Here is a 22,066-nt window from a genome sequence, read left to right as displayed (position 1 = left end):
CACCTGCATCTGTGGGGATTAAAGGTGTGTGCCACAACTGCCTAGCAGGACAACTTTTCTGAACATATGAAAATTAAAAAATAAAACCTACTTCAGCTAAAAACAAATCATGGGATCTGTATCAGAAACAATGTAGTTCAATCTCAGGTTTTATGTCTACTTTCTATGCAAAATTAGGTAAGCAATATAACCCTAAGCCTCCCTCAATTTTCTTATCTATGGATTTAGGATACTCACAGAACTCAATTTGTAGGGTTATTATAAAATGATAATAATATGCAGTGAATGTCTACCACATGATAAAAGTATTCTAAGTGTTTTGCCTGTGTCAATTTATTTACTCTACAACCAATTTATTAGTAGGTGATATCAGTATTTGCACTCACAGATAAGGGAAAATATACTTAAGGAAATCAAGTCACTATGAAGTACAATGAATGATACAAGAGTGGCAAGAACAATCTAGATATTTTGTTTCAAGCAATCTAGAAACAAGGCGAAAAGAAGAAGATTAAATCATCCATGACAACATTTGATCTGTATATAAGGCCAAATAAAACCCATATAGATGCAGAAAATGGAAGTATCAGTATTTCTAGCCCCTAGCACAGAATAGTAAATAAAGATCCAACAAGGTAAGAGGCTAGCTAAGCTAGAGAATTCCTTCACAGCCATTCAGAAGATTGACATACAGAACCAGATGCATTTTACTTTAAGGAAACATCAATAAATCTACATTCAAAATGTTTTTATGTCATTAGAATATCAAGTCCAAAGCCAAAGGAGATACAGGGGTGACTCCACAGCCAGCCAATGAGCCACCAACCAAGAAGAAACACACTCACCCCGAAGCCTGTTCAACCACCAGGTCAGGCATTCCTGGAGGTGTCCCTGTCTGCTGTGACACCACCATATCTGGGTCCAGAATAAAAATCTCATCATGAGAAATCTCCATCACAAAGTGCAAATGTTCCTTAGGGGAAAAAAAAAAAACCAAACCTGTCAGGGTGCTGACATCACCATCTTCAGATCAACAAAACCAAGCATGCTTGGTCTCAAAGAGGAGTGAACTGTGCCACACACCAGGCAATCCACTTTTCCCCCAGAGGCGTGAGTATTTTCTGTCCCTCCCTGACTTAATAGTGTAGCAGGCAGAGGACAATGGGGAGAGAAGAACTTCTCTGGTTCAGGAGTCACACCTGACCAGGATCTTATCATACAGAACCAAAAAGGTTCTTTCCCCCGATTCTTCCCAGTTCCTATCAAAGATGTGACATCCCAACTGCTATCCACTCCAGCACGAGAACATGAGAGCTCAGACCTCTGCCCCACAGTGTGACCAAAGCTAAGTGGCAATAGTTACAAAAAAGCCAAGTTTCAGGGAGTCTAATACTGTATAGTTTTTTTTTCCAGGAAAATATGAAGAGTGGGAGGAGTAGTTAACATTGTGTAAACATAATTTTTCCTTATTATTAAAAATGGGGAAGTATTAATAAACTAAATCTATGCTGGCTATATTTATACTAGGTAAACAAAAATGCATTTTAAAAGTATATGCTTTGCTTTGGCCACAGTACAAGCAGCATAAAAACAAACAAACAAACAAACAAAAACAAAACAAAAAACCTTAAGAGTGGAGGATTGTAACAATAGTCATAATTCAAGTTATTATCTATTCTCACTTGCCATGTTAAGCCATTTCACTGAGCCTAAAAGTCATAAAGCACATGCAGACAAAAAGCATTGTGGCTTAGATTATGAACACCAGCGTATTAAGGACTGCCTTAATCTTTCCACTAGAAAAACTTTATGAAACTAGTTATCAACATGGTGCACTGACTTGGGGACACTTCACTTTCATAAATAAGCTGTAAAGAACTTACCTGAGATCTGTCTATTCGATAAAAGCGGTCAGCAGAAGTTGCTAAGGAAAAAATATATACAGAACATTTAGAGTAATTTATATTTGACTCAGATTTACAGCCTTACTTTCTACTGTGCTATCAATCAAAACCTTTGTTTTATAAGCATGCAACATAGGTTTTGCCAGTTCCTAAATCTATTACTAAAAAAACATCACTTCTATGCTTTGGCTACCATTATTTTAGTGCTCCTAAGCCCTTCCAGCCACACAGTTCCCTGAATCTCGCTTGTCTTTAAACAATAACTCAAATGCCCCTGTCTTGGTGAAACTGAAACAGGGCAAACAGAACAGAGGGTTCTCCATCTTTGAATTCTTGCTGAGGCCATTTCAGGTTTAAGTAGAAATTGATCTCCTTGATGGAGAATCCTCTATTCTAGGAACACAAGGTCAAGGTGCCCTAGCTAATTTATCTGCTTCTGTAAATTCCTTGCTTGTGTAGAACCCCCACCTCTGACTAACTGGTTATCTTTGCTTCTGCCAAATTGCTTCCTTACACAAAGTGCAACCTGTAGCTGTTGATTGAGATGCCAGGATTTGATTTTTACTTCAAAAACCCTGGGCTCTGGATACTCTATAGTTAGGACCTGAATACCTACATGAGTGTAGCAGTCTCAGATGGCTGGAATAAAGACTTTCGATTGGCTCTAAACTATGTCTGAGTGGTCATCTCTGGTGGCCTCCCCATAACGAACCTTTCCTCTATCCCAACCACCTACAGCAGAAAGTCTGTTGCTCTGAAACCCTGTGCACAAGGACATCTTACTTAAACCCTTTATAGAAACTGTCTTCAAAGATGACCCTAAGACTAAAAACCTGCATCTTTAAAGGGCCATCTTTGATCTATTCTCACATGTCTCCAGGAGTTAACACAGGTTTTTCACAGAGGGGAGGACTGATTATTTGATTAAGTAAATAAACTTAGAAAAAAATTGTAGTTAGATAGAATGTGACTCATTTTGGAAAGCAACTTGGAAGATGCAAGCCAGAGACCACATGTGGCCTCAAAGAAATAATTTTCCTTCCACACTCTGCCCCTAGAGTCATGTCTGAAGGAAGCCAATGACAAAACAAAGATTATTGTTTAAGCAATCTTAAAATTAGATTGGGCTGAATCTCTGATTTGAGAAAGAAAAAATTCTGAAGTAAGACATAGGGTATTTTCCAAGTTATTTGATTCTTCTTAATATTAAAAGATTGTTTTTCTTACTTAAATCTAACAGAGCCCAAATATGAGAGTTTTTACAAAGCAGACCAAAAGCGAGAGAGAAAGCATAACAGAGAAAAAGATACTTGTAACGAGAAAATCTGCTGCTTTCTTCAGCAGCAGATGGGAGCAGGTGCAGAGAACCACAGCCAGACACTATGAAGAGAGAGGGGCTAAAATGGAGGTCTCCTCAGAGCTAAGGGAATTCTGCAGAAGAGGGGACAGAAGGATTGTACAAGTCAGAGAGAATGGAGAATACCACAAAAGAATGTGGCCCCCACTGAATAACGCAGGGTGCACATGTGCTCACCGAGACTGAAGTGGCATAGGCCAGCAGGGCTCTGCATCAGGCCCTCTGCATATATGCTATGGCAGTTAGCTTGACGTTTTGTGGTGTTTTCCTAACAGTGTGAGCCAGTGTATCTATTAGAGCGTTTGTCTTGTCCTGTTATATATCTTGTTTTGCCCTGTGTGGTTTCTGTCTCTTGGAGGGCTGCTCTTTTCTGATGGAAGATGGAGGGGGAGTAGATTTGGAGGGGAGGGGAGGTGGCAGGGAGATGGGAAGAGTGGAGGGAGGGGAAACATGGTCGAATGTATTGTATAAGAGAAGACTCTAAAAAGGAAAAGAAAAAAAATGTAACTCTCTGAAGGAAACTGGGCTCAGAAATAGGAGAATCAAAGTCCTGCTTAAAAGCCTAAGTCTAAAGCAATGTAGTCTCGCAGGACTTACTCTTCTCTGTTCTTTCAAGTACGACTTCAGGCTTGACGCCACACAAGACTTAATCATAAAAAAATTTCAAAACACAAACATATCATTTTGTATGCTAACTTGAAAAAAAAATTAAAAATAAGTGCCTAATAAATGAAGAAAGGTTTACAACAGAACGCTTATGTACTAAAACAGTTTCATAGTTAAAACCATTATCCATAACACAATTTAATCTAAGCCTATTTATTGAATGCAATGACTGTGTAAAGGCACTCTTGATTTTCTTAGATACGTACTGCTTCCCTGTGACTCTGGGAGTGGAAAATGATTGTGGATTAATTCACTACTCTGGATTAACAGGAACTGAAGGGAAGTCATCAGTCAGTTGAGCTAGGAATGAAAACCCATATCTTGGTTGATGTTAGATTTGGTAGCTACATGTGACCTTCTGTGTAACTAACCTCTATCCATCTATCCATTCCACCCCCACATCCTCTCAGATGAACACACCAATAAACAAAAGGGCAACAGCAAGGAAATTATGTCTCCATGCAGACAACAGAAACTTCACCCAGCTACACTGGATAGCAGACAAGCAGGAATGTAGAGAGATGAAGATGTATTGCAGTGTAGATAATTAGGTAGAAAATTGGAATTCGACAACATCTAGGAAAGTGATAAATGCATCAGATGGCAAGCAAACTCATTAAATGATCACATGATAACTAACACCATTAAGTGTGCAATAGGTCACACTCAGCAAAAAAGTTACAGATGCAAGGGAAACTCTCCGTTTCCCACAAATGTGTGGACAATACTGAAATGACAGCCTCACAAAACTATGAACTTTCAAAGGTGTGGAAATAATGCAGGAAGCAGTATCCACTTGTGATCACACACTGTAGTTCTTGGCCCACGCTAATCTGAGGTAGGCACTCAAGACTTTCAGCAAAGGAAGGTAATAAAGGGAAAGTGTCAGTTACAAAATTAGACGGTGAAGTGCTTTGAGGGAAATGACTTCAGGAAAGATCAGCAGCTCTGCCTTGTTGAACTGTAAACTCCAACCACGGAAAGGCTTTGTGAAAGATCTTTGTGTAGGCCACACCTTGTCCTGCTGCCTCCCACCCAGTCCCAGTCCAGTCCCCAGCACTCACCATCTAGGAAGCACCACCGAGGGGACAGCCTCTGAGCTGAGAGCGCCCTGGGGAAGGAGGTTTCTTGGTCCTGGAAAGAGATACAAGCATTCTCATCCTCCATTGAAATGATAAAAGCTGCCCTCCCTCACCTACTGGGAGTAAGTGGTAAGTCTTTCCTCAATGAAATCCTAAAGCAGAGCCGAATCAAATTCTGCTAAGAACAGAAGCCCAGGGCTTGCTTTTAGATTACTTTATCTCCCACGGAGCTCCTTAGCAATATATATATACATAAAGATCCCTGGAGGGATTCCACTGTTGCATCCAACATTAAGAAAGGACCTGAGCTTAGGCTTACTTCAGCTGGAGAGAGAGTGCATTACTTCCCTGCCTGTTGTGAAGTGGAAATGTTACCTATGACTCTATGACTTCCACTTCTTTTTCTACACCAGTAGTGGAGATGAACACGGATAGAATAGGAAAGGACTGAACTTTCTCTACTAATCAGACAGCCTGTAAGAGACGTGAAAAGCCATCTAGCAGTAGCGGCAGGTCTCCTGAGAGTGAGGGAGCAGGTAGTACAGGGAAAGGAAACCCAGTTCATGCTGTGTTGGGGCTGTCTCTGCCCTCACCCTTTCCACATGATAGTAGGATGGCAGCAAAGGGAGGAATCATTGTGTCAGGCTGTCCATTCAGAGACTCATTCTGTCCCACGCTGGTCCACTAGCAATGTGCACCTCTACCTTAGCCTTCCCTAGACTTCTCATTTCAAAGATGGTCAATACTTAATCTTACTTGATTCAAAGATCAGCTGATATAAATGCATTCTTTTCCTCTAGCTAGAAAATAAAGTATTTCCTCTCCAAAATTCAGCACATATTTGTAGTTTCTGGATTTGCCTCCATCTTTCTGAGAAACTTCCTTTCTATAACATTAAAAATCCACTCTATTACTCTTGTACACAAATCATTCTCTTTGCAGTTGTTCTCTTAAAAGACAAAAGTCCCTCAATTGATCCTATTCTGTCTTTTGATAATTCTCTCTCTCTCTTTCTCTGTCTCTCTCATTCTTTTTGTTTTGTTTTGTTTTTATTTTTCAAGGCAGGGTTTCTTCATGTAGTCCTGGCTGTTCTGGAACTCTGTAGATGTAAACCAGGCTGGCCTTGAACACGTGGAGATCCACCTCTCTGCCTCTGAATGCTAGATTAAAGGCTTGCACCCACCACTGCTAACTTTGATAATTTCCTTAATCATCTCTTCTTTGCCCTGCCAACTCCTGAAACACACAGTCTGTCCCTCTCACCTCCAACTCCCAGGCATACATTTAATCATCCCTAGAATTAGCCTTTCAGAATCTTCCCAAAGAGTACCAAGAGCAGCCTCGCCCCCTTCCTGAGTACATAGTCTCCTTCTTCTCACTTCCTTAGAATCACTAAAGTTTTACATTTTTTTTTCAAATTTAAAATATACTTACATCATTTTTCCTTTTCCTGTTCTCCCTCCAGCTTCTCCCATGTTGAGCAGGGGGTCTCTGATCTCTCTAAATTGATAGCTTCTGGGCTCTTTTTCTCTACTCAATGACATATACAATCTGCTCAACGCACATAGTGTTACCTGTACGTACATGAGTTCAGGGATGACTATTTGGTATTGGATAACCAATTCGAGGGCTGATACCCAGAGCAAACTATTTCTTAGGCTCTCAGCATTCATTGGTTGCCTAGAGATCCTTGTCTAGGGCTTGGGGCCTAATAAGCAAGTTTGTTAGTGCTATCAGGTCTTTTTCACTTTTGACAAGAATTTAAACCACACTGACAGACAAGCAAGCTGGGGCATGGCAGAGTGGAAAAGCAAGGATTGTTCTGTATGCTTCCAAACATTCAAAAGTTAAAAAGCACCCCTCTTGGTAGGAGCTCACTAATGATTACTGGGGAGGGGTGCCTTATAATTTACAACAACACATGGCTTGGAGCTATCTAATGCTGGCTGGAAGTAAAACTATACTCATCAAGAGAAATGGCACAAGCAAGGGTGATCAGGCCTTTGTGAGGAAGATACTGGGAACTTGACTATTTGTTGTAGCTATAAACATGTTTTTTTGTTTGTTTGTTTGTTTGTTTGTTTGTTTGTTTTGGTCCCAGGTGTGGGGTGTGGGACTGATTTTGATAGTCCACAGCAGCAGACTATTTGCCTAATTCGGGCTCTGAGAAGAGCTCTTTGCCAACTGCAGAAAGTTTAAATCTGAGGACTCTGGAGAGAGTATAAATGCCAGAGTCCAGAAAGTGTGGAAATCAGAGAAAGAAAAAGGCTGGTACTGTTTCCCCCTTGCTGTTCCTGGTTGCTGCTGTGAGACAAGAAGATGGAGATGTCCTGAAATGAGGATTGGACTGCTCCAAGAAACCTAACCACCCTAACCAGCAGGAAGCAGCTAAGAAGCTGTGTCCCTTTCCCCACTAACCCTTTCTCTCTCCTACCTGGTGTTAGGGTGCTGGAAGGGATTGGGGTGGAGTAGGGAGAAAAAGATATAAGAAATGCAAAAAAGAAAAGCGTTTTTGTTTTTGTTTGTTTGTTTTTAACTACCAACAACTGTTAATGAAGATTTCAATTACAGAAACATCCAAGGAGGGTACATCAAGGTAGGCTTGGTGATGGAACCCCAAAAGTATGGATGGTCTGGTGTGTACAGATAAGACCGGAAAAGCAAATAGAAATGGCATAGGAGAAATGGCAAGAGCCAAACAGAGGCCACCAGAGCTTCTTCCTGACTTAGGCTACTATATCACTGCCTCACTTAATCTTCAGGCAAAGTAACCCAGGAACAGCAAGCAGCACCAACAGAGGCTTGTTAGAAATACAGGCTGCAGCTCTGCAGGCAGCTACAATGGATCCTGAAATCTGTTTAACGTGGCAATCAGGTAAGTCTGATGCATGGTGAAGAACCATGGGTCTTAGCAGAGCAAAAGAGAGCCATCCTACCAATAGACAGCTTATCTAACCAGAGTTTTCTAGTTTTCTGTTCAGATATATTCTATAAATCAAAGAAATGATAAAGGAAAAACTGCCCTCCCTCAGGGCTGTCACAGAATTGCATCCTTACCTGTCTGGCTTGCTAAAGTGATGGATGCAGATCTCAAGCTGGCTTTGTCACCATGCTGCAAGCTGAGCTAAATGAAATCTTAGCATTTGTTCAGTGTTCGTGTTCATGAGAACTATGCTTAATGCTTTGAGAATTGTATTTTGACACATGATATCTGGATCTGAAAAAAAACTTAAAGTCCTTAATGTATTTTTATAAAATGTGTTATGCTGTCAACACTTCGCAGGTTTTGGTAAAAGAAAAAAAATATGACTATATGCCAAGAAATCTGAAATGATTTGAAATGTTTATTGGTAGCTGTGAAAACTAATAAAGACATTAAGCAAATATAACTATCTTCTCAAAGAATAAATTGGCTCAGACACCCCGGGTGCTTTCTGAATCTTAATACTGTTTTCTGTAAATAACACTCAACCGAAAGAGCATGGACATACTTGGATTACCATTTTCAGAACACGAGGATACAGTGTTCTCTCCACACACACACTGAACTCCTGTAAGTAGTGAAAATTTTGTGTTAATTTGGCAGGCTCAAGTACACATGTGTTTCCCAGGAGAGGGGGATACTTCTTTCTACAGATCATTAGAATAATCTGAAATTCCTGAGAGGCTAAAATAATTCAAAGTTTACATGAAAAGAAATTCAACACAGTAAGAATATCTGGGTCAGTAGAAACAACTTAAAATATCCAAAGTGTCAAAAGCAAGACTTGTGGTTTCAAAGTTGCAGATGATTCTAAAGTTGTTGTTATTTCACTGTGGAAAGTTGAGTCAGTTTCTATCCTAGGAGTCAATGGCATTGGCTTGTTTCCACCATATAGTCCTTCCAAAATATTTTTCTTTACAGCCTTAAGTTCTATACATTGTCAAAAAAATCTTTAATTGTATGTACTGATTTTAAACATATGAGTGTTTTGCCTGCATGTCTAGTGCCAATAAAGACTGAGCATCAGATTCCTTGAGTCTGAAGTTACAGTCAGTTGTGAGCTGCTATATGGGTGCTGGGAATTGAACTTAGTGCTTTTAACCTTAAACTGTCTCTCCAGACCCCATTATTGTCATTTTTTTTAAGGAGGAAAGATTTAGATTGAAGAACACACAGTCTAAAAGCTGAAGTTGAATAGTACTTCATTAATGACAGTACAGGAATCTGTGTTAAGAAATCAATTTTACTGAAAATAAAATAAGATACTTTCTGGGTGAATTAAGATTTGGCTGCAGTTTTGGAGGCTGTGAGAGAAACAACCACAGATATCTAACTTCTTTGGGATGCCTCTTTGAAATAGATTTGGACTCTCTCTAAGTGAATTCATAAAAAAAATAGCTATAAGCATAATGAGGTCTTATGCCATGGTCTTAACATTCCAAGAAATGTAATTTATATATACATAGATATATACTGAACTAAAGTTATTTTTAAAAAATGTACATGTGGGGGGCTGAGGAGAGGAATCAATGGCTAAAGTGCTTGCCATGAAAACACAAGGACCCGAGTTCAGATCTCCAGCACCAGGTAAAAGCTGAATATTGTAGTATGTTCCCTTGACTTCAGCACTGAGGGGTAGAGACTTATGCATTCTGGAACATATATCTAGCTAAGCTAGCCAATCTAACTAATGGGAAGTTCTACTTGGAACTTTCCTGGAATTGTGTAAAAATGAGGTTTCAGTGTTTCAAAGCAGACTGAACAAATAAATAAACGAACACCCTATAAACTGAAAAGTAGTAACAAAATGAATAGGTGGTAGGACTACATCTCAGCAACCAAGGGGGAGGGTTAGCACAAGCTATGGAGTGGTGGCTGACCTAGTTACAGGGATTCACTTGAGTTGAATTAATGATAAAAAATTATTTATTGTGAAGAAGTCTGCTTTGGAAAGATGTATGAATCCACCACTATAATCATCATCACCACCACCACATGAACTGATATAACAAAAACACATTCCTATCTTTGGGGAGTGTTTAATTGCCATAGGGAGATGAATGTGGAGGAAGAGAAAGGCAAGAGACTATCTACAAACCAGCATCAGTTAAGCAGCAAGGCCAGGAAAGAGGAACCCTGGTCTCCAGAATACCAGCTTTGTGGGTCAGGATAATCCCATCAACCACAGCTAAGAGTATTTGGGGAGAAATCTTATCTGTTTGTGCCCTAAATGCCTTGTTTGCACAGTGGCTTTCTAGTATTTACCCTGAAGTTTTATTGAGTAATACAGGAAATGTATAAAATGCTTGACTTGCTGGTAGTTCCATGATAATATGTACTTGCAAATAGCTAAAGCCAGCAATGCCTGAGAGAATACATAAAATTATGAGACCTAAGGCAATTTCACCTTTAGTCACATGAGGAGTTCATAGGACACTGTGTATATTGTCAGCTAGACCTTGTGAATGTACATTGATGAATCAGTACGTGGAACTCAAGATGAAGAAAGATTCAAGAAAAAGCAAAAAAAAAAAAATAGTCTCTGAGTAGACATGAAGGATGAATAGCATTTTAAAAAGGCTGAAAACATAATGAAATCTGTACACCTAAAAAAGATAATCAAGAGAGTGGACATGGGGTAAGATGATCAATCCTCGTTTAGAATGACAGATGGGATGTGCATTGAACGTATGACAGGAGTCTACTGAGCGCATTGGAAAGACTCTAACTAGCAGTGTTTTCAAAGCAAAGACTCATGACCAAACCTTTGGCAGAGTACAGGGAATCATAAGAAAGAAGGGGAGTTAGTCTGATGAGGAAAGGATAGGAGCTCCACAAGGACCAAACATATCTGGGCACAGGGTCTTTTCTGAGACTGACATGCAAACAAGGACCATGAATGAATGTAACCTAGAACCTCTGCTCAGATGTAGCCTGTGGTAGCTCAGTAACCAATTGGTTTCCCATAGTGAGGGGAACAAGGACTATTTCTAACAGGAACTCAATGACTGGCTCTTTGGCCTCCCCACCCCCCAAGGGAGGAACAGTCCTGTTAGGCCACAGAGGAGAGCTTTGCAGCCAGTCCTGAAGATACCTGATAAAACAGGATCAGATGAATGGGGAGGAAGTCCCCCCTATCAGTGGACTTGGCAAGGGGCACAGTGGAGAGGAGGGAGGGAGGGAGGGACTGGGAGGGAATGAGGGATCGGGACACGGCTGGGGTACAGAGTTAATAAAATGTAACTGATAAGAAAAAATAAAATACAAAAAAAAAAAGGCTGAAAACATGCTATTTGTTGGTTTGGTCCATGCAAGGCTCATCTTTTTTTAATTCTTTATTAATTACACTTTATTCACATTGTATTCCCCCCTGTGGTTCCCTCCCTCCTCCCATCCCAATCCCTCCCTTCTTCCACTCTTTGCATGCATGCCCCTCCCCAAGTACACTGATAGGGGAGGTCTTCTTTTCCTTCCTTCTGATCCTAATCAATTAGGTCTCATCAGGAGTGGCTGCATTGTCTTCTTCTGTGGCCTGGTAATGCTGCTTCCCCCTCAGGAGGAGGTAATTAAAGAGCAGGCCAATCAGTTCATGTCAGAGACAGTCCCTGTTCCTATTACAATGGAACCCACTTGGATACTGAACTGCCATGGGCTACATCTGTGCAGGGGTCTTAGGTTATCTCCATGCAAGACTCATCTTACTCAACAATTCTACCATTATTTTTACATTATCATAGTTGTATGATTTCTTTAAAAATGGGACATTAATCTCCAAGGCAAATATTACCTGTCAATGACAGCAATGCTTTTCAGAACACTGTTGACTGTTTCTCTTCCCTGTCACTCATAATTCCGCTTAAGGGATACCTATTTCCTCAAAAATAAACTTCCCTTGTGCTAAGCAGATGAGCCAGTTGTTACATAGTTTTGATATGTTTATATGGTGACTGCTTTTAAAATGTTTGTTAATTAAGTTCAGCAAAGTACAAGACATGTCATTCAAAGGCTACAAAGAGTGAAGTGTGGCATACCATCTCCAAGAGGGTGACCATTAACCAGCCTGATGTTCTCCTCATTCCTGTGTGGATCTACTTTGGTAATTCTGGTATACACAATATACCAAGCTTTAATTTACTTCCCAGAAGGAAGGCCATTTTAACTATGGTTTTAACTTATATCCTGGATATTGCTACAAAGCCACAAATAGAGGGGGGAAAAGATTTTAAGTCTGCTGCCAAAAGAATTGAGAGTCAGCAGATATAAATTATGAGTGAGACAAAAGGCTTAGCTTAAATTTCATAAAGTCTTTCCCTTCTCAGTACGAAATGTGTGGCTCAAGTCTGTGGTCTAAAGCAGCAGATTTCAAACAGTTCTGGTGTAGATGAATGACTGAACTGAGCCAACAGACGCTATCCTGAACCATCTGGTCCACTTATACTGAGCTGACAGGGCGTCAAGTAAAACAGGTGTCTGTTGACTTTCTACCTTCGATTCTTCTTCCTTCTCCATCTCCTTCTCTTCCACCTACAGCTCCTGCACTGGCTCATCTCCACTATCCAGCATTGAAAAAATGGGAAATGACAGCTATCAAGAAAATAACCAACAATTTCTGGAGAATTTCAGAGGCTGGTAGCTGGTAGCATCTCTTCATTTTCTTTCTTTATCAGTGAGTTTTTTTTTAACTGATTATTCTCCTTTTAATTTTCCACAAACCTGTTATATATATTCTTTGATGGCTATAAATAAAATAAAATGGAGGCTATTCAGAGTTGTTATTGATCCATGTAATTAATATTTTATAAGAGGAAAATGATCTCTCAGCAATATGTGTTATTACCAAAATTCACACTTTGAATCTTTAAGTCTCACAAAACATATCTGGATGTATTTATCTGCTCAAAAATTTTATTTGGAAATATGGGTAAATCTCATTGACTAGGTTTTGAGCCATCCCCTTAGGCTTATGTACAGGATATTCACCTTGTTATTAGGAAGGGCTTCATAATTTCATCCCTACTGCCTCTCCTGCCATCCATACTGCCACTCTTTCTGAACCTTAGACGCAAGATCTAGCCAGAAATGAGGCACCATGGTTTGAAGAATTCAAGTATGCAAAGAGCGATTCTTTTGATAATTTAAGTAAACTACTTAGAGATCTCCAATTACCGAGTGATGGAGCCTATAGACCTCTTTTCCCTGAGAGTCTGTAATCTCTTGTAATAATTTTTAGCTTCTTGGGGGTTTAGAGCTATTTGGGGTTTTGAAGGGGAGTTGGGAAATGGCACATGTGAAAGAGAACTTCCTAAACAGCATAAGAAAAAGTTGGAATACAAAAAAAAAAAAAATCTGAAATGATCCTGTTGGACATAAAGACTTCCCTTCTATACCCAAAGCTTTGCCAAGATTAAGCATTGTTTTTTTTTCTTTTTTTTTAATTTTATTTTTTTCTTATCAGTTACATTTTATTAACTCTGTATCCCAGCTGTATCCCGCTCCCTCATTCCCTCCCAATCCCACCCTCCCTCCCTCATCTCCACCCTGCCCCTTTCCAAGTCCACTGATGGGGGGGGCTCCTCCCCATTCATCTGATCCTGTTTTATCAGGTATCTTCAGGATTGGCTGCAAAGTTCTCCTCTGTGGCCTAACAGGACTGCTCTTCCCTTGGGGGGTGGGGAGGACAAAGAACCAGCCATTGAGTTCCTGTTAGAAATAGTCCTTGTTCCCCTTACTATGGGAAACCAATTGGTTACTGAGCTGCCACGGGCTACATCCAAGCAGAGGTTCTAGGTTATATCCATACATGGTCCTTGGTTGAATGTCAGTCTCAGACCCTGTGCCCAGATATATTAGGTCCTTGTGGAGCTCCTATCCTTTCCCCATCATACTAACTCCCCTTCTTTCATATGATTCCCTGTACTCTGCCGAAGGTTTGGTTATGAGTCTTTGTATCTGCTTTGAAAACACTGCTAGTTAGAGTCTTTCAGATGCCTTCAGTAGACTCCTGTCATATGTTCAATGCACATCCCATCTGTCTTTATAAATAAGGATTGGTCATCTTACTCCATGTCCACTCTCTTGATTATCTTTTTTAGGTATATAGATTTCATTATGTTTATCATATCTTATAGGTCTATATAAGTGAGTATATGCTGTGTTTATCTTTCTCCTTCTGGGATATTTCACTCAGAATGATCTTTTCTAGATCCCACCATTTGCCTGCAAATTTCATGATATCCTCCTTTTTGATTGCTGAGTAGTATTCCATTGTATAAAAATACTACAATTTCTGTATCCATTCCTCCGTTGATGGACATCTGGGTTGTTTCCAGGTTCTGGCTATTACAAATAAAGCTGCTATAAACATGGTTGAACAAGTATCCCTTTTGTGTACTTGAGCAAACTTTGGGTATATACCTAGCAGTGGTATAGCTGGGTCTTGAGGAAGCACTATTCCTCATTGTCTGAGAAAGCGCCAGATAGATTTCCAAAGTGGTTGTACGAGTTTACATTCCGACCAGCAATGGAGGAGGGTTCCCCTTTCTCCACAACCTCTCCAGCATGTGTTGTCCCTTGAGTTTTTCATCTTGGCCATTCTGATGGGTGTGAGATGAAATCTCAGGGTCGTTTTGATTTGCATTTCCCTGATGGCTAATGAGGTTGAGCATTTCTTTAAGTATTTCTCTGCCATTCGATATTCCTCTATCGAGAATTCTCTGTTTAGCTCTGTTCCCCATTTTTTAATTGGATTAATTGGCTTGCTGCTTTTCAGCTTCTTTAGTTGTTTGTATATACTGGATATTAGTCGTCTATCAGATAAAGGGTTAGTGAAGATTCTTTCCCAATCTGTAGGCAGTCCAAGGCTGCCCACTCTCTCCATACCTCTTCAACATAGTACTTGAAGTCCTAGCCAGAGCAATAAGACAACTAAAGGAGATCAAGCAGATACAAATCAGAAAGGAAGAGGTCAAAGTGTCACTATTTGCAGATGATATGATAGTATATATGAGTGACCCCAAAAATTCAACCAGAGAACTCTTCCAGCTGATAAACACTTTCAGCAAAGTGGCAGGATACAAAATCAACTCAAAAAAATCAGAACCCCTCCTGTATACCAAAGACAAAAGGGCCGAGAAAGAAATTAGGGAAACAACACCCTTCATAATAGCCACTAATAACATAAAGTACCTTTGGGTGACACTAACCAAGCAAGTGAAAGACCTGCTTGAGAAAAACTTTAAGTCTCTGAAGAAAGAAATCGAAGAAGATATCAGAAGATGGAAAGATCTCCCGTGCTCATGGATTTGTAGGATTAACATTGTGAAAATGGCCATCCTGCCAAAAGCAATCTACAGATTCAATGCAATTCCCATCAAAATACCAACTCAATTCTTTACAGACCTTGAAAAAGATTCTCAACTTCATATGGAGAAACAAAAAAACCCAGAATCTCCAAAACGATCCTGTACAACAACAGATCATCTGGAGGTATCTCTATCCCCGATCTCAAGCTGTACTACAGAGCAATAGTAATAAAAACTGCATGGTATTGGCATAAAAACAGAAAGGAGGATCAATGGAACTGAATAGAAGACCCTGAAATAAACCCACACACCTATGAATACTCGATTTTTGACAAAGAAACCAAAACCATTCAATGGAAAAAAGACAGCATCTTCAACAAATGGTGCTGGTCCAACTGGATGTCTACATGCAGAAAAATGAAAATAGATCCATATTTATCACCCTGCACAAAACTAAAGTCCAAGTGGATCAAAGACCTCAACATAAAACCAGATACTCTAAATCTGTTAGAAGAAAAACTGGGGAACAGCCTAGAACTCACTGGCACAGGAGACAACTTCCTGAACAGAACACCAACAGCACAGGCTCTAAGAGCAACAATCAATAAATGGGACCTCATGAAACTGAAAAGCTTCTGTAAAGCAAAGGACACCGTCATCAAAACAAAAGATTAAGCATTGTTAACAGTCGCCTTTGTCTTCCTTGCTTCTTGTCAGAGAAATCACTCCTGGTAATGCAGACCCTTCCCATTCCAATTCTGCAGTTCCCTGCCCACTTCCTACTCCATGGACCCTGCTCCTTGACAGTCCCACACAATATGATGACCAATGGGCTCACAGAGGAAACAGTCCCAGAGACAAGAAACTGATCCCATTTGTTAAAAAAGAGAATTCTGTCCACCATTATACGTTCTGCATAAGTATTGTACTTGTATTATGCTTACGACCTATACAAGTAAAAGCAGTCATAGCAAGTTTCTAACATGTGATCTGGTTATATGTTCATCTTGATGTTTGCCATAATGTTTTTCACAGAACAATGCAACAATTCTCTATCATCTAAATGTTTATGCAGTGTGAAAATATATGATAAAAAAGAATGAGCTAGAAGTTTATTTATTAGAAAGATTTAACAGCAATGGTACACTATTATGAAAAGTAGGCTTTATGACAGAAATATGCATAGTTAGTACACAAGGAGTGTAAATTCATTTTAATAAACTTATATATGTATGTTTATGTATCCATCTAATGTGCTTAACTCTATATAGATAAAGGAGAAGGTTGGGAAGGCATCATGCCAGGAAAGTGCTATCCTAAGGACTACAAAAGGGAGGGAACTAGAAGCCAAGAACAATTCTTGCTCTGTGTACATTCCGTAAACTAACAGAAGCCAAGATTATAAACCTTGGTAGGTTGCACAACATAAATGGCTCACTTGGGAAAGCCCAGGGAACTATCAAATGGACCTTGATGATATCAAATTCATATATTGGAGGGGAAAAAAACTAAAATACAAATGGGAAAAGCATGTTGAAAGAGGAATTTATAATTTAAGCCATGGTCCTGAAACATTCTTTAGTGGATGTTCTTAGTAAATGATGACCTCATGGGAATCCCTGAGTGAAATCCTTCTCTGTTACTCAGACAAGATAATCAGAATACACATGAGAAACAGTGGTGCCAGAAGAGGGACAAAACTGAATAAGCTACAGTCTTGGTTTAATACAACTTTCATGACCATTGTGGGCAATGTATTTCCAGCAGGTAAATACCTCATCATGACCTCACCAAGTGTCTTGCAAACAAGAATGTTGAATTTAGAGTTATCTGCCAACGCAATGTGGACAATGACTTAGATTGAAGCAAAAATAGAGGTGAGAAAATTCTTACAAGGGGCTAGGTATTAGTTTTCAGGCAAAATTTAAGTTTATAGAAATGCATATGTGTTCGTGTGTTTCTGAAATCCACCTAGCATTAATTAGATAAAATTTACATAGTTCTCTGAATGATTATTTGGCAAGCACATGAAAAAGCTGCTCTTAATTTATCTTCAATTATGCATAACAAATGCACACAGCATTCCTGTTACACACTCCAGTAACTTATCCAATTAGGCAATATGCACCTAGCATTTAACTATACCTTCAATGTGAATGAAATTCTTCTTTCATAAAAACTAAACAGAAGTCATTTGAGCTGGGAGTCATTGCTTCATTTCATAAGGTCTAGTCCATGATCACCTTTCTCTTAAATTTCTATTTTCCATCCACACTTCTTATCTACCTTTACTCTCCACCATCTATACACTGATACCCCTATTCACTTTTTCTTTCTAAAATATTTTAATTTTGTTTTAATTAGCTTAAAAAGTAAACATTTATTTATACTTACATATTTTTCATGCATATTTATTTTAGTGGGTGCTCTGGCCCCTCTCCCTCTCACCTCCCTCTTCCCCTATTTCCCACCCTACCCTTTTGGCCTCAGTGTTCCTCCCTTCCACTTTGTTCTATTGTTTACCTCACTATCTTTCCTTGCCCATTTCTAGTTTCCTGGCCTTTACCCGTGTTTACTCCTGCCCAGATACCTCTGTATTTAGTGAGTAGAAGCTAGGATCTACATAGGCGCAAGAACATACAGTATTTGTCTCTCCAAGCAATATATACATTAATGTATAAAAAATAGTGCTTGATATATTAGCATAAATTAATAAAAGTATGTATTATACAACAATATGTTATATATATATATGTATATATATTACTTAATATGGTATTTCCCAGTCCCATTTATTTTTCTGAAATTTTCATAATTTTTTTCTTAAGTTAATTGACTCTTAGATAAAGGAATTTCTTGATAAATCCATTTTGAACTTACTTTTGAATGCTATGATGATCATTAGAATTTCTCAAGTTAAGCTGATGGTATTTAATTGTCCACAGGGCCTTCTTGGAGAAATGCTAAGACTTGGAGTAAGACCTAAGTTCACTTGGATTTCTTTAATATACCTGGCCATAGTTATAGCTGATTTTATTCTTCCTAGCTGTATTTTTTCCAGGTTCTTTCTTTCTCCTTCAACTTTCCTCACCTAGACTTCATAGCTGCCGCAGAACCTCATCAAGTACCAAGCAAAAACATGATGGCTCAGGGATTTTGGGGCTCTAGACTACTGACATTGATACTGACTTTACCATAGGAGACTTTCCTGAATTGTATTCATATATATTCAGTGGCTTCCACTCAGCAGATTCCAAGGGGTATCTACAGTCATTGCTAAATGAATTATATTGAGACCAAACTTCGTCCTTAGTTAAGAATCAAGACAGTGACTAAAACAACCACTCTTAAGAGGAGCGCACACACACACACACACACACACACGCTATATATACATACATGCAGGCACTCGTACAATACATGAAAGGAAAATAAACACAACTTAAAATGTTCCTTCATGAGCTTTGCCTTTTTCTAGATTAAGATAAATTAGTTCTAATTTGAAAACTGGTTTCAGTTTACATCAAAACACTCTACTCCCTCTTTGTTTCATGACTTGGGTCAAAAATGAACATTAGTTCTAAGAGAGAAAAGAAGGAGTCATCTTATAACAGATGGCCTCAGGAAGCACTGTTTATCAAATAAAGTCTAAATTATTTATAAATTCCAGTTTATTTGCCAATCTGAAGAAGATATGAATCTGCACACAGCGTATTTGGCAGTTATAAATTACACCAGATGCCATTAGTGTGAAGAGGCTTTGTATTTCAGCATTAGAGATGTTTGTGCTGGAACGTTCAGCAGACTATAAACAGCCAGCACACGTTAGTGTGGCCCACGCTGCCTTGTCAGGGGAATGTGAGCTGCCATTTCGGAGGCCCCATGCTTTGCTGGCAGGTCACTGCCACTCTGTAAAAGAGAGACAGGAAAGCAAGGAGACATGTAATTGGCAGGAGCTGCCACGTGGCTCACTAACAAGGCACCTTGGGCACATGCACGTCTTTGAGGGGTTTTGTTTGTTTCTTTGTTGGTTTTCCTGACTTAAAAAAAAAAAATGTCAGCCAAAACTCCAGAGAGCAATGTTTGGGCTGACAAGAATCTGCCAAGTCGTTCTAGATACTGGTGTTTATTTATTCTCCCCCTCATATCTAACGAAGCTCATTAGAGAGTGTTTAAGACACCTTGCAGTTCTGTTTCCTGAAGCCTATTCTCCTACCTAACCAACCCCCACACATACAGTCTGGATATTCTGATATCACAGTTTCTGTATCAGGAAACAAAATTGAGTGGTTTTGTCATGTTCTACATTAAAAAAAAAAAAGAGTGGAATCCAACATCCATGTATTTTATCCGTGCTTTGGAAAGATGCAGAAGTCAGTGCACAGCTCAAGGGCACCTGTCAGCGCTCCCTGCTCCTTGCTCTTCCCAGCAGTCTATGTGTGGCTGTCAGATGTCACCTTCTGCTGACCCAGCAGCACCCTGCTACTAGGCTCTGTTTACATGGCTCTTTATGACTGGTCATTTTCCCATCTTGTGCTTTGTTTTTGGCTGATGAGAACATACAGAATAGCAATATAGCCTCTTCAGTGTCTAAGTTTGTCCCAGTGATACCCTCCAACCCTGCAGTTCTAAGCACCATTTATTGGCTCAGGATTCAGCATATTGTTCATCTGTGAGCCTGGGACTTTGGGCTTTACCATTCATATTTCCAACTTATTATTGCTCACCAAACCTCTTGGATTCTTACAGGTTCATCAATAATCTTAGTAAAATGTAGAAAATTATTTCCCCTGCAGCTTCTTGCCTCTACCTGCCTACCGTTGCTGTTTGAGAAACCTCTCTTTTCGCTACAGTAATTCTAACAAATTCTCTCACCATGTGTGTGTGTCTCTCTCTCTCACTGACTGTCTCTCACATGCACATACACACACACACACACACACACACACACACACACACACACACACACGCACACGCTATGGAGAAGATCCTGAGAAAAATCTTTATTACTCAAAGATCCCTGATTTCTAACTCTCAGTTTCTTCATTTAGCATAAGGGGAAGGTTGGTACTGATGCTCTGATACTCATCCTTGATCACTATTCCTTTTACTCTCTATGCTCAATGCAGAAAAGCTTTTAATGTGACATTTACAACATAACAGTGTTGATACCAAGGTTTGACTTGATTGCAACTCATTAAAAAGTACAAAAATATTAGAAAAAAGTCATTAATAGTTTCTATGTTGCTATTACTTTATAGTAAATTAGAGAAATATTCCTATCCTATTCTAGACTGTCACTTAGTTCCTAATCCATGTGGATGCAAAGCGGCATAAAAAAATTATGGTTTAAAAGGACCCATGTGAAACACTCATACACCAAAATGATAATATTTCTATGACAAGATAGTGTATCAGTCCACAAGTTTCACAAAACCAATTAGCATCTGTGCTTAAAGTATTTTAGCAAAATTGTAAAAGTTCCAAATTTCCGAGAGGAAAAATTACAAACCTTTGTTAAAACAACAGATTTTCTTCAATCTAATTTTTGATACCAACTGTTAGCTGCCAACTCCAGCCTATAAAAGCTGGTAAATTGTCCTTTAAAATATTGATATAAAGGTTGTAGAGTGGTTCACTATCTTAGTGTCACCTTAAGTGACTTCTCCTTTCGGTCACATCCAGATGTGACTAAGTATTCTGGGATAATAGGACATGTGCGAGATGTAAACACACAAAAGCACCAAGGCCGTCCCGGTCCTGTGTTCTAAAGATTAAAGCATTGCGTGGGCTGAAGGTATAGAGCAGGGCTCACGGGGAAAGACTGTTACCCAGGCCACACATTTCACGGTCTTCTTTCTATTATATCTCTCAATGTCACTGATGCCATACTATCTTAGTTTGTCTAAGTCTGTGGTAGCCACACAATTAAATGCATTTTTCATGGTGAATCCTCATTATGCAACCCAGTCAACATTTAAGTCCCCTGCCATATGGAGACATAAAAGGATCTACAGAGCTTGTATTTGGAGAAATTGTTGGAAATTTATGCCTCCCACACAGCCCTCCTGGCATGGAAAAGACAATGGTTTCTAAGAGAAGGGGTCCCTCACAATCCTCAAGATGACTGTGCACTGAATCTACATCATGTCTGAGAAACTGGGTCGATAAATTGATGGACAAAGAGATGTGGGCAGCACAGGAGGGTCAGAGAGCATAAAAGAGACTGCACTCCCAATGAGAAGTGGGCCAAGGACAACTGAGAGTTCTCCTGATGAGGGTCAGTGAAGAGCCAGACAGTGGTCCTATCTGATTCTATCCAGCAGACAAGCATAATAGCAGCCCACTGTATTATAAAACTTTGGTCAGTGCTATAGGAAGCAGGGCATTTTTCCTGTAGGTGTGAGGGAAGTCTCCTGGAACCACAGCAGTCTCTAGCTCAGAGATGAAATTCTTATATAAAAAAAAGGCAAATCAGAAAGATCAGCACAAAAATGGAACATGTGCCATAACTGACTGATATGTAAAACCCCTCTTGAGCAAACGTTTTGCTTCAGTGACCTAATATGCACTTTCCCTGCTAAGCTTGGTTGAGATGAGATCTCTGGCATATGTAACTAAAAGCACTTCATTTTTGTATGTTTTCCTATATATCTGAGAGCATATCTACAACTAGACATGAAAACGCAAAATAACCAGAATAATAACTTCACCGTCAGATAGATAGATAGATAGATAGATAGATAGATAGATAGATAGATAGATAGATAGAT

The 22,066-nt window shown here is 39.4% G+C and overlaps 1 protein-coding gene across 3 annotated transcripts in view; it reads right to left on the bottom strand.

Annotated features, from left to right (window-relative positions):
• Dgki (diacylglycerol kinase iota) overlaps positions 1–22,066 on the bottom strand; it is a 466,379-nt gene that overhangs the window by 69,907 nt on the left and 374,406 nt on the right. For 2 of the 3 annotated variants that reach the window (XM_055602146.1, XM_055602147.1), the window contains 3 exons: positions 4,992–5,061; positions 1,884–1,924; positions 846–973 (listed from right to left, as the gene is read on the bottom strand). In XM_055602146.1, coding sequence (XP_055458121.1) covers positions 846–973; positions 1,884–1,924; positions 4,992–5,061 — 239 coding nt within the window. The remainder of the gene's footprint in view (positions 1–845; positions 974–1,883; positions 1,925–4,991; positions 5,062–22,066) is intronic. The other variant, XM_055602148.1, reaches the window with a different exon arrangement.

This window comes from Psammomys obesus, unplaced genomic scaffold (assembly GCF_907164565.1).
Source record: "Psammomys obesus unplaced genomic scaffold, mPsaObe1.curated_primary_1811, whole genome shotgun sequence".
Lineage (NCBI taxonomy): Eukaryota > Metazoa > Chordata > Mammalia > Rodentia > Muridae > Psammomys > Psammomys obesus.
Note: the sequence above shows the minus strand (reverse complement) of the source record. Positions and strands in the feature narration are given on the sequence as shown.